At 40.7% G+C, this 14,117-nt stretch overlaps 1 protein-coding gene across 1 annotated transcript in view; it reads right to left on the reverse strand.

Moving 5' to 3' along the window:
- Positions 1-2,067: 2,067 nt before the first annotated feature.
- Positions 2,068-14,117, reverse strand: part of uggt2 (UDP-glucose glycoprotein glucosyltransferase 2) — a 40,952-nt gene continuing 28,902 nt past the window's right edge. Inside the window, exons 34-41 of the mRNA XM_034213367.1 lie at positions 7,576-7,680; positions 7,370-7,454; positions 6,819-7,001; positions 6,485-6,645; positions 4,911-5,025; positions 4,709-4,825; positions 3,287-3,452; positions 2,068-3,139 (exon numbers count right to left, since the gene is read on the reverse strand). Of these exons, the coding sequence (XP_034069258.1) occupies positions 3,117-3,139; positions 3,287-3,452; positions 4,709-4,825; positions 4,911-5,025; positions 6,485-6,645; positions 6,819-7,001; positions 7,370-7,454; positions 7,576-7,680 (955 nt within the window). The 3' untranslated portion in view covers positions 2,068-3,116. The remainder of the gene's footprint in view (positions 3,140-3,286; positions 3,453-4,708; positions 4,826-4,910; positions 5,026-6,484; positions 6,646-6,818; positions 7,002-7,369; positions 7,455-7,575; positions 7,681-14,117) is intronic.

Genomic DNA, 14,117 nt, shown 5'->3' on the forward strand with positions numbered 1-14,117 from the left:
CGCTAATCAGGGGCGGGGTTTAACCAACTGTAACTGCTATTGGGTAAAGGGGTTGAATTTGTAATTTTATAAAACATCATGGCACTCCCAGCTTTAATTATAGTTTAATTGGAACCTCCATTTCAAATTGAAAAAGCAAAAGAGAGTACCCTTCCAACAAGTATTCAAAACACATTTATGGCAAATAAAACAAAGGTAATAAGACGTCCATTCACTTTAATTTAAATGAACAATGTGTGAAATTGAACAGGCTCCAGATGTGACTGCTGAAGGGCTTGAGAATAGTTTCCAAGCCACCTTGAAATAAAACAAAAAGACTAAAAATACATTTTAATTTCAACATAAGATATTTAATGTTTGTTTGACCCAATAAAGCCTCAGCCAATATAAATACAAGTTAGCAGGACTGTTCATACTGATCAATGAGTGATGCTGAACGTTCATTAGGGCTGAACGATATACCGTGTCATGGCGATAACCGCGGTATGCGCATGCGCGGTATTCACACAGCAGGGACGTGCGGTTTTATTCATTTAAAAAAAAAATGCTAACGCACTTTAGCACAGAATTCCAAATAAAGATACCCTTATTACTTATCGAAACTGCACATACAATATATCCGATTAAAGCTGAGACTCCACAGATTATTTAAGTATAGTATCTAAGCGATCCGATCTCGCAACAGGGGAAGCAAACACAGACATCACAACACGTACCTTTTACGGAGCTTTTACGGGAGATCGTCTCACCGTAGCTGTCAATCTGATCAAAAGACGTGTTCAATGGCATTAAAACGAGAAAGAAAAAACGCGGCTGAATCGGTTGATCCATTGATCCATCTTTGAAGCAATTGTTTATAATCCATAATTCCATTTTTATGTAAAAATCGGAGCACAAAAGTTAGCTGCTAATGGTAGCTACCATTAGCAGCTTCCGGTTTTGGCTACGCGTCACTCTCACTCCTTATTTGGTAATGTGTGTGTGTTAGACTGCCGCATATCCAAGACCGGAAGCAGCAGCCACTCTGGTGGCTACCATTAGCAGCTAACTTTTGCTCTGCGATTTTGACATAAAAATGGAATTATGGATTATAAATTAAATCATTTTTTTTATACAGAGACGTTAAAAACCTATGGATTAACCGATTCAGCCGCGTTTTTTCTTTCTCGTTTTAATGCCATTGAACACGTCTTTTGATCAGATTGACACATCTCCCCTAGAAGCTACGTAAAGGTACGTGTTGTGATGTCTGTGTTTGCTTCCCCTGTCCGAGTTCAGATCACTCAGTGATGATACTATATACCTAAATAATCTGTGGAACCTCAGCTTTAATCGGATATCTTGTAAGTGCAGCTACGATAAGTAATAATAAGGGTACTTTTTGTAAGAGAATATTTTAATCTGATCTGTTTATAGAGTCTGTTATTATTCCTTAGAGTCTGTGATACTGCAAACATCTGCTTGTAGTCAGTCAGAGACTCCTCTGTTGGTTGAGGTCACAGGTCAAACGCTTCTCCTATATCCATGGGGGGTTTTAGACCTGGCAGGATCTCTTTGAGACAAGCAGACCATTGTCTCGCATCGGCTATTGATTATACGCGGGCTTTCTGGAAGCCCGCCTCTCCTCGTGTTGGTTAGATGTTTTGTGTCTTTTGGTTCAGAGATCGCTGGTGGAGCACGGGACATGTGTGAAACTAAGATGATCTCCCGGCCGTTATTGTCTGTACTTTCTCCAATAAAACTCTTCAGTGCTTTTGGCTAACAACGGTTCCAGACTCCTTCATTCTACCTCAACATTGCAACAACAGAAGTTTACCTTCACACTTTTATCTTGAGTTCTGTGCCAAAGTGCGTTAGCATTTTTCGCTCAGGGATCATTTAGATGCTTCTTATGAGACTTGTGTTTTGTTTTGGTAAAAATGGTTTGTATCGTCAGTTAGCTGAGATTATTTCCGTTAATCTGGTATAACACATTAATAGTATCTTAAATATTACGATCCCCTGAGACACTGTCGTGAAAAAAAAAAGTAAAGTACCCGCCGGGACTTTGGGGTTTAACAGGTTAAAAAACCCGCAATATACCGCGGGGGGGGGGGGGGGAAATCGCGATGTCAGTTTTTTTCAATACCGTGCAGCCCTAACGTTCATAGTAATATATTCAGACATATTGGACTTTTGTTTCAGATTTCTGATATGATTTATAATAAAGGAGCAACTGGACAGGAGAGTGGAACAATGATATTATACTTACTATAGATGATCAATAAGTATTAACTCACTAACCTGTATAAGGAATCTTGCAAGGGAAGGCTAAACTAAAAAAGATTTGAGGTAAACAAAAGACAGTCCCCCTACTCTTGACCAAGAATAAGAGTGACACCCACTAATAAAGAACAGTCCCAAGTACTAATGTAACAGTTTTAACAGTAAGAAAGGACATTTAAAAACAGACTGGCTTTATGTCTATCACCACTTTGGTTTTGGCAAATTGATACGCAAATGCATAAACTTTGTGAAACAGTTTTCCATGATAGAAAAACAGAACAAAAAGGGTCTTAGAAATGTGCCCTCTCTGTCTGATTCTTGCATACATTATCAGTGCAATATTGTTTTTATTTTCAAACATACGCCTGAGAGTGTGCTTTGACTGACCTCTCATCATTACCCCCGCTATGAGGATATTGTGGCTTGTTGATTTATTTATCTGTTTGACAGCATGATTACATAATTGATAACAGTACATGCCAGGTATTAATCAAAAGTGATGGAAGGGTGGGGCAGGATCACAAATAATGTTTCACTTATGGAATTTCTTGTCAAGTTCCTTCTTAGTTAACTTCATTTACCATGGCAACCACATCCTAACAAATAACTTATTTGAGTGATGAAAGCACCCCGTAAGTTCCCAGTCGGCAGTTAACACTTACAATATGTGTTCATTTTGTAAGACTGCAGTAGCAGATATGGCATCTGAAAATATCACATCCTGCTGGGGATGCAACGCTCCATGGCTATGTTTACATGGAATTGTCTGTCAAGCTTCACAGGTGGGCTGCGTGCAAAAAGGTTCTGCCCCCCCCCCCCCCCCCCCCTCTCCAGGACGGGGCTGGCAGGCACTAAAGTTCATCACGCTGGTTGTCTAGGGGTGAAGGTAGGAGAGGAATAATGAAAATGAGCACAGTGGAGAGAGAGAGAGAGACAGAAAGGTTAATCATACATGAGTAGAATAGATCATTTGACTTTTCTTTCTTGTAAAACTGGGAATACATGATGTTTCATTTCAAACCTTTTTCATGTTGTGAGGCAGAGGGAGTGTGTTTTGGCGCTGGTGTGTCCTCCTGTCCCTGAACCCGCCTCAGCAGCTGTTTTATCTCGTTGTCATATTCTACCCACTCTGGCACGATCCTAGCTGCGGCCGTTAGCTTGGGCTCCTTGGTCCTCGGGTTATTGCACTGCAGCAGAGAGACAAAGCGCATCACTCATTGTCTACTACACCACACTATTGTCATTCCCAGCACTGTCCGTGGCGAGTGTTGGAACCTAATTTGATTTCCAATTCTGTTAAAAGGACATTAGCCCATGTCTTGTGTCTGAATTACCACGATGAGACAATGCTTCCTATTCCAATCCACTGGAGCCCGTCCAGTAATTCTCTAAAGGAGTTTAGGAGACTACAGGATTGCTCCTAAATAGTTTCCTAAATGCCAAGTGCATCATGGACATTACACTGTAGAGGGGAATCCAGTCTTTTAGTGCTGCAGCAAATACAGGAAAAACCTGCAAACATGGCTAGAAAGTGGTATATGAACCCTTTGTTCATTATCAGCATGTTTCAAGACATAATCCATCTTTTTTAAAAGAAGGAAAAAGGGATTTTACCATCTAAAAAAGTTGTTGATATTAATAATGGAGCTTTATTTATATAGCACTTTTCATACAACACATGCAGCTCAAAGTAGAGCTGCTCGATTATGGCAAAAATCATAATCTCGATTATTTGGGTCAATAATTGATATCAACGATTATTAAAAACGATTATCCATTTACTTTGAAAACATCAATTTATTGAAAAAGAATGTGAACAGTATATTTTTAACAGTTGATTACCCTGAACTTTAAGTATAATTCAACTGAAAAACCAAAAAAAAGAAATAAAATAAAAGAAATAATCGTTTTATTTCGATGTTGTTTTCATAATTGTTGCAAGCCAAAAACGTAATTGCGATTAAAATACGATTAATTGAGCAGCCCTAGCTCAAAGTGCTTTAGAAATTACAATAAACAAGAAATTCAAGACAAAAGGTACAATACACAAAACAAGAAAAAATGTATGATAATACAAATAAAATAAATAATGGTTTCTCTCTGACAGATAAGACACAAGACAACTGAGTCGATGCAACAATATAAAACCCCATAAAACAAAGTGAACATATAGGTACAACAGAAATACAAATAGAAAGATAATAGTAATAGAAATGCCATAATTCTACTAAAGTTAATCGATTAAGAATTCAAATATACCAACCAAAATAAATATTGCTATTGAAGCATGTTAGATTAATAAAAGATAAAATCCTTTAAGACCTATAAAATAAATAAAACAATATAATAAAGACTAAAAGAACATTTAAAGTGGGGGGTTGCTAATAAAAAGCTCATCTAAAAAGATGTGAATGATAATGGATGTCACAGCTGTGGAACTCACCAGGTCGATGGTCTTAGCGGAGACTTTGGAGGTTTCATCGCACCACGTCTCACACCACAGCCACTCCTGAGGGAGAGACTTGATGGCCACTTGGTGGATCATGTTGTTAGGAAGGTCCTAAAGAAACATTCAAACATATATCACAAATGTGGAATCTCAACAGCATGTTTATAATGCTATGATGTCCCTCAGAGCGGCGTACCTGGTCCAGGTTGGACAGACTGTTGGGGTCCTGGCTCAGGGCCTGGTACTGGCCTCGTAATCTGTCCCCAGCGGCAATCTTCCGGAACTTCTTCAAATCTACCACGTACAGCGCGCTGGTTGGAATATAGGAGGGAGAGACATAAAAAGCAGGTGCGAGAAAACCATTTCCTGAAGGGAAGGCCCGTAGGAATGACTTAATAAAACAAATAATGACTTAATAAAGATAAATACTCTAGACACATTTGGATAATTGACCCTAATGTTTCATATTAATAAACCAACATAGTAAACCTTGTTGTTTCACTTATTAGATCAGGGCTCCCACACCTTTATAGACATGGATTTTAATTACTTTCAAGGTATATTCTTTCAAATTCAAGAACTGTGACACGATGACTACTTTTACAACCCTGAGAGTCTTTAGGATGAGAATTATGAGGCTACAGGCTTTACAGAACTAAATGTTTCCATTTAACTTCAACTTGTATTCTTTCCCCCTCAAATTCCCAAACTTTTAAGGATTCCCTGGGTTGCTTGTAGTTTTAGGCCTGCCAGCTGATTTTCACCACCTCCTCTTTACCTGGGCTCACTGATGCAGATCATTAAACCCTTGCTGCATCTGTCCCTCCCCACAGAGCTAAGCAGCATGCTGGCATCCAATCAAATGACAGCTTTACAGCTCTGCACTCTGCTCAGCCACTGGCTGCCATCACACTGACAGAGGGAGAACTCGGTGCCACACACCGAGCAATAATCTGAAATAATCTTTTTATTTCAGAGCCATAAGAACTGCAACTATAATTGGTGAGGTCCAATCACCATGGAAACTGGATGAACACAGTACTGTACCACAGCCACCATTTATTTTTTGGAAATTGGAACATTAAAATGGTGTATATATTTGTTGACTGCAAATAAGCAATCTGGAAGAAAACAAATCAAAGTGAGCGAACTTCTGGCAGATTGGTTCAATTATATTGCGTGGGTAGGATGAGATGCAACACTACACTGTGGGAAAAGTGAAGCTTTCTCTTGGGTTTAGTTTCTGAGATCCTAATAGATCGTAGGAAGGAGAAAAAACAAAACAACAGCAGTACTTCCAGCCTCGAAGTACAAGAATACACAAGTAATATTCCAGTTCCTCCTCTTTTATACCTGGAACTTAGAAGGAACAACAAAAACATGTTATTGTCAAATGATGAATAATTCCACTAGACTCTTTACTGGAGGCAAGCCAACGAGTACGGGCAGTGTCAGGCAGAGAAAGATGTATTTCCATCATTGTGAGAGATATATTACATTTTTAGTTTTTTTTTTTAGACTTCTTTGAAACCTTTCATTCCGCTTTTCAAAGATAACAGTCCTCAAATAAATACTGAGTGAATAGCCTCCAAGGACATCAATTCCAATAAATGGTGACAACTATTTATTTCTAAACTGGGAAAATATCAGAAAGAGGAATAGTGTTGATGTTGATAGTATATAATAGAACATTAGGTAACATATCAGAAGTCAAGCAGACAGAATGTCAGTGCTGCTATGCTCTCCCTTCACAGTTGTTTAAATAACTACCTGATGTGGTATTTCCTGTGTCCTAGATGTGAGGCCCAGTAGCCGGTTTTCCAGAAGCGATAACCTTCCATCTCTTTGCGACTGTCACAGAACGGAGTGTAGCCATAAGGAGCTCCCTGCAGGTCGAAATCCCTCAGCTCCTTCAGATCAGCCCGAACTATCTGCGAGAGAAAGAGCGAGAACATTGGTGAGTCCGGAGAGGAGTGACGACCCTCAGCGGCGTTCTCATCCAATCTTCACACCGGCGCTGGAACTGATATCTCGACCTGTCTTTCACTTTCAGCCACACCCTCACACCTAGCTCCTTCCTATGACACTTTCATTTGATGCCTACCTGATCAGCGTCCACAAAGATGATCTTGTCCACAGCCAGCGGGAACAGGACATCCAGGAAGAGGATTTTGTATCCCCAGATAATGCGCTGCTTCTCAGTCTGCTGGTGGAGCCAACGGGGCCACTTGTACTGCACCAGTTCATACTGGAAGCCAAGAGACTCGGCCATTTCAGAGATGGTTTCCTAAACACCCCAAAAAACACACCAGAGGTTAAATAAATCCAATATGAGGGCACATTTCTCATTAACTAAACACCTAAGAAAAGTGCTAAAATGATATTAATACTTGTGGATAGGCTAACAAACATCTATAAGGAGCTTACTTAGAAAGAAATGACAAATATATTACACAATTGAGCCCATAGTACAAATATAATGCTGGTTATTTTGTGTGTCCCAGACATTATGTTACAAGCATAAAAAGGTCATAAGACTGAGTGGATATTACAAAAAGGGAACAACCCTCAGATAATTCCTTTGCTTAGTCTAAATAAAGCTCTGAAGGACCTGCTATTCTCTAGGCAGGAATAACAGAATCAAAGGGGAAGTACCTTGAAAGACGGTGAGAGGTAATTCTTGAGGAACCAGAACTTAACAGGTGTTTTTGTGTGTCGAAGGACGGACAGCATCATTATTCTGAAATGGTGAAGGAAGAGGGAAGGATCAGCTCGAGGATCAGGGCTTAAAGGAAAGCAGCATGAAGGGCCTGGAAAGGAAGCGTGTGAGTGTTTGTGTTTGTGAACTCAAGGTGACCTACCTCAAAAAGCGCTCGTACAGATGTCCCGAGGCCACAGAAAATATGTTGAGAACGTCCTCCTTGTGCTTTTCGCCCTCATCCTTCTTGGAGCCGCCACCTGTGATGCTGTAAATGAGAGGACGGAACGTGAGCCACTGGTATCGTATGTAAGTAAATCAGGACTAAGCCAGCACACACACCATGCTTTTTTAGAACCAGGAGCAATCATTATTATAACACCCAGGGGAAAAAAGCATTTTTAGACAAACCATGCAATACTGTGAAGCAGTGGCGTTTCATTTCAATGAATCGATGGTAAGGAAAGCCATGATTTTCATATGATTTGAACAGCAATGTAGATTTCTGCAGGATCTAGATAATAATGTGATAGAACCGAGACACTGAAAGTAGCTGTGACATGTTAAAGGTCCCATGTCATGGCCATTTCCACTGATCATAATTCCATTGTTGAGGTCTACTAGAATAGATTTATATTGTGCAATTTTCCAAACTCACATTGGTTTCGCATACAGCATCTCTGTAAACTACGTGTATTCACTCTCTCCACTAAACGGCTCGTTGCAGCTCTTGCCCCCCCTCCCTGTGAGCCCAGTGTGCTCCGATTAGTCGGGACCAGTCGGGACGTTGTGAATCGCGCTGAGCTCCGTGGAGGTGTGATTTCCTTGTTTAGCGAAACACAGCCAAACTCACCCTGAGCACACACAAAGTCACAGCCGAAGTAAAAACAATAAGTGTGGCTTGATATTGAGTAAGAAAAGGGTTGATAAACGCTGTGAGAATGGGTCTGCCTCTGCAGAGAGAATTCCGCCGCGATCCCAACTGTCTGTTATCAGCCTGCAGCCAGGGAGGAGAGATCAGCAGAGCTGCCTGCACTGAGTGTGTGAGGAAGTCCGTGGATTGGTCAATTTGGACCAATCAGCGGGGGCTTAACGTAACGGCTCCGCGGACGTAACGTAACGGCTCCACGGATTGGTCCATTTCGTTCCGGGGACGACATGACATCATGATATCCCCGGAAGAATCAAATGGACAGTGATGTATCTCCAACGAGGTGTTTTGGGGAGGTATTTTCTGTTTTAGAGTTTTACTCCCTACATGGTGTACTTTGAGGGTTTTTGACTCTGCACACCGTACATGCATAAAAACCTTCATAACACACAAGGGGACGGGTACTAACCGGAAAAGCATGACATGTCACCTTTAACTTTTAGCCCACCATACGAAGAGCATTATCTAAAACAATTTCTATTCAATCGATAAAACAGTAAGTCAAAGTTGCGCTGTTACATTTGAAATGGGAGCACTAAGCGTGTCATGGATTTGAAGCTTTTGGTAACATTATAAACATAAATGTATAATAAACACTTTAGGCTTCAGCTTGAGGATAAAGCAGCAGAGTGCACTCTTCACATTGCACGGCTTTGTAAAAAAAAAGAAAACATAATCTAATAAAAAATGATTGTGAAAAAAGAGGCAGCACTACTTCCGCTGTCTGCCTTGCTTGTTGTTTCTTTGGCCTGAGCTGCTTCTCTGAATGCATTGCATGATGGGAGTCACACAACGTCAAATGCATTGATTGAAAAATAAATGTAACATTAGGTCAAGCTGAACGTGGAATAATTCAACAACAGCCGTAATGGCGGCAGGGAGCTCGGCCGCAGAGAGTGATTTGCACTCCGAGCGATCTGTGGAAAGAGAGAGAGTAGTCGATCTAGTAAAGGGACCTACACAAGAAGGCATGTCTCTTTTGTTGTGATTTAGTGTTTTGCTGCCTCGCTGGTTCTCTTTTTTTAACAAACCGGCGAGTTAATATTTTGTATATATTCATTAGATTGGACCCATTGCAAACATAATGTTTATATAAGAAGAGACAAAGGAAAGTGTTTAAGCCGGTGGTTGCATCATTTCTCCAAAACATTTCAGCTACACATCACGGCGCAATTAATAATGCAAAGCTTGAGGCACCATTTATGTCGGAGGTAACTCTGGTAAGCCTGATAACCTGGTGGGACCCGACGGGGTTCATTTATTATAGGACAGAGACGTTTAAATGATCATTTTCTCATGTAACTGAATGAACTGTTTCCAAAGGATGTTACCGTCTCCAACCCTGTTCATTTGCACTGCATGAACTAGTGATGCAGTGATTTTAAAACAGGTTGTTGGAATTCATTAATTTAGTAAAGATGCCAATTGGCAGACATAAAGAAAACACTTTGAAAGGGAAGTGTATTATGGCTGCTTTTACTAATGAACGGGATGAAAACAGAACACACAATGGGTGTACTATGCATAGTGCATTTTTGATATGGTCCAACTGCAATCACATTTGAAGCAAATGACATGACATGTGGTCCACTGTGGAGCAGCTCCTCCCACGTTGGAGTACCCCAGGACACGAAAATACCAAAGCAGCAAGAAAGGGAAAATAAATCACTGCGTCTTAGGGGAAGGAAATAGCCCAAAGGGACACTTATTAAAACTGCCTGCTAAAAGATAGTGAAACTGAAGTAAATAGCTAGGTGTTAGCGAAAGGTTAACCAACAATTAGAAAATCAAGGTTACAAACTTAATTTAATACAGTGTTGAGATACCAGCACAAACCCTATATTTCAGAAGGACACTCTCCACACCCTAACTCTATAGAAGTGCAGTGTCTCATGATGCCGGGCACATTTAGCGGACAGAAATCAGGCATTGTGCTGGAGGGTAGATGTGTCTGCAGTCAAACTGTGTGTCCTTGTCGGTAACAGACTGCTGATGAGGGGAGGAGAGTCTCTCCCACACTCAATCACAAACACAGGCTGGGCCCGAGGCTCCAGGAAGACACCAGTGAGAGGGGGGGGGGGGAGGGGGGAGGTGTGAAGGGAGCATACCGCTACTCGTCCTCTAAAAGCAACTCTCACATGCAAATACTGAGTAAGAAACTGTCTGGTTAGCAAGTAACATCCATACAACACAAACGTACAGATGGCCCATGATGCTGCACGTTGCTCAGCTGTGGAGCGGTTATCTCCCTTTTCAAACCAAAGCTCTCTCTGGTTGAGTTGGCTTTCAGGGAGTCACCACACATCAGTAGGGTCTGGGGATACCGGCTGCCTGCCATGACTAAGCCAGCCATTATAAAGGCCCCCCCCCCAACCCCGCAGATAAGCAGCTTTAGAGAGTCAGGTGAGAGCCCGTTTGGCTGACTCACTCACACCAGATAATCTGGACCTCTGGAAGTATCCACAAAGCTCTGAATAAATCCTGAGCGATGGACACTAACACTACCAGGACACAATTCTACTCATTTTCCTACAACTCTGTAGATTGAGCAGAATAATTATATCTGTGTGGAGATCATCCAAAGACACAAACAAGATGTTTGCCATAAGCACACACAAACAAACTGATAGAAGATGTATTGTACCTTTTGTTTTCTATTACTCTTCAAGCTATTAACTGTTGCTGTTTGTCGGGGTGTGAGACCTTCATGGAAAAGTCTCAAAACCAACCCACAACCATCCAAAACGGTAACAAAGCAAGAAGAGACCCCCAACACTCATGGGGGACAGCTCTGTTCCTTCATTTTCCTTTTCCAGCCAGACACAAAGAAGAAAAAGGTTGAGAGCATGTCGAAAAGGAAATACATCTATTTTCACTCAGCCTCATTATTACTCTACACAGATAAAAGTCTCCTTAGAGATTTGCAGGGGCGGTTCTAGGGGGGGCAGTGACCCCCTAACACTGACCTCTGACCCCCCTGTGGCCCCCCTAACAATGAAAAGTTTTTATTTTTTTAAATGTATATTTTCTGGTACTCGGTTTGCCAAAAACCGCAGGATTTTGTTGCTGTAATGTGAGATTGTGCAGACACCCTTATGTAAAGTAGAGATGTAACTGTTAATTGCCTTTATTTTTATATAAATATGGTGTTAGTGCAAACATTGCACTATAACTTAAGCTGAAGCTAACAGTAATAACTATAAGATCTATCTGAAATAAATAAGTGTACTGAAACAAATACCAATAACTGTATTGCATTGTTTTCTTATGCGCAATTACTTCATACTGTCTAGTTCTCTTTTTCGTCCTGCATTTATTGTGCCCCTCTCAGAAAATAACTGGCCCCCCAGTGGCCCCCCCAGTCAAATTGGTCTAGAACCGCCACTGGAGATGAGATCATTTGTAAAAACTCACTCGCTCAAATTTCGATCCACATCACTAATTCTTCAGATGTGTTCGATCAATACATGGCCTTCAGTCCCGCCATTCAAAGCAAATCCCTCAAAGCATTCTGAGGTTACAAATGAAGTGATGGGTAAAAAGTAGGGGTGTAACGGTACACGTGTGTACCGAAGTGTACCGAACGAATATAACGTTAAACGTAAACAATTGAGAATGTGAACAACTTCTTGGAAGTAATCTCAGGTGCTGCGTCGCAGCATTCAGAGTAATTTGCTCACATTGGGTTCAACGCGACATAGAGCGAGCAAGTCATTTAATTGGACGAGAGGGATGCGTTCAAATGTAGTCAGTAATTTGAGGAACTGTCGAAATGGCGACCGCAGATAAAGTTGAGCTCGAAAATCCTCCAGCATCATTGAAGTCTCCGGTTTGGGAACATTTTGGTTTCGCAGTTACGTACAAGGATGACGGACAAAGACAGGTGGACCGAACTGTTTGTCGGCATTGTTCAACTAAAATTGGTTACGCGGCTGGCAATACATCAAACTTGCACACTCATTTGAAAAGGCATCACCCGGCCGAACGTGAATATCACCGGTACCAAAAGAAAAAAGACTGAAGTGCAAACCCAACTCCCGCTAGCATGTTAGCCTCCACCACTCGCAGAAAGTTCAGACCGAGCCAAAGCTATTACAAACGCCAAATATCCTTATGTTGCCATGTTAGCAAAGTGCTACCTGGCTGTATCTGCTACCTCTGTCCCTAGCGAGAGGGTGTTCTCCACAGCAGGAAACATTGTTAGTGCCAGCAGATCTGCCCTTTCGGCAAGCAATGTGGACAAGTTCATCTTTCTTTAAAAAAACATGAAAATACAATGACAAGCAAGTCATAATGTCAAACTGGCTGCTTAGGTACTAGTACAGTACAGTTCAAATACAGATTATTTCAGTTCATCGAAATGCTGCACCTTAATGTTTATTTTATTATATTTTGTATTTATTTGAGTGAATATTCACAGTTTAATAATAATTTTAAAATATATATATATATTTTATGTTTTGTGATAATTGTTTCTGCTGTACCGAAAACGTACCGAACCGAACCGAACCGTGACCTAAAAACCGAGGTACGTACCGAACCGAAATGTTTGTGAACCGCCTTTTTTTACGAGTGGGAAAAAAGTCCATCACTCAGGGCAGTATTACACTATATATAATCCAGGGGGCGGTATTGCGCCTAAAAGTAAATAACAAATGAAGAACAAGAACAAAACACAACAAAACGAACCCTGAATACATGAAGAAGAACAGTTAGTAGCTATGGCGAGTTCACACAACACACAGGAGCTAGAAGAAGACCCACCTGCTTCTTTTAAATCAGGTGTGTGGGAACATTTCGGGTTCCCTGTGGACTACAACAATGATGGGGTGCGAGTTGTGGATCGGACGAGGACGGTGTGTCGGCGTTGTTCGACAGCGGTGCGGTATGCTAGTGGTAACCAGTCTATGGTGGTAACACGTCAAACATGCTCAATCACATCCGAGTCAGTCTCAGTCCCCAGCGAGAGGGTTTTCTCGACGGCAGGTGACATAGTTACCGCCAACAGATCTGCCCTCACTACTGACAACGTAGACAAACTCATCTTTTTGAAGAAAAACTTGAAAATAGAGTAAAGCTTGAGTACCTTTATTTAGGCATAATGGCCTCTCACACACTCACAAGTTAATTACACATGTTAGACATTGCTCCTAAAGGTACAGATTTTATTTTGTTTTTTATTTATCATTGTATTTATTTTATATTTAGACATCAGGAGATGTTCTACAGTTCTGTATTGCCTTTTATTGATTGTGATTGAAACACTTTCTTATTATTTATTTAAATATGTTCAAGACATTCTTTTTAGTTGTACAGCTTATTTAACCTTTTAGTTTGACATCAGCCAATATAAATAATATGGCCATCTGAGTGTTACTGTTTGTGGTTTGTTTTTAACTATGTAATACAGTTAATGATTCCAAATGTTAGAGTTCCTTATTTTCATACCAAAACTTGCACTACTGTTAAAAATAAATAACAGCAAAACAAATTATGCATTTGGGACTTTTTTTGCTTTTCCTTGTTGTACCGAACCGTGACCCCCAAACCGAGGTATGAACCGAACCGTGACTTCTGTGAACCGTTACACCCCTAGTTACACCCCTAGTAAAGATATATCTTTGCCACTACCAACACTTTCTAAGATAACTCGTCGAGGTGTACATAATGTTTGCTGAAATATTCAGACCCTTTTACTGCAGTTAATCTGTCGCTATTATTAAGTTGTGCAGTCATTTTTAAATGTTTTTAAATATATTTATGCAAAAGCATTC

The sequence above is a fragment of the Gymnodraco acuticeps genome, unplaced genomic scaffold (genome assembly GCF_902827175.1).
Source record: "Gymnodraco acuticeps unplaced genomic scaffold, fGymAcu1.1, whole genome shotgun sequence".
NCBI classification, from domain to species: Eukaryota; Metazoa; Chordata; class Actinopteri; order Perciformes; family Bathydraconidae; genus Gymnodraco; species Gymnodraco acuticeps.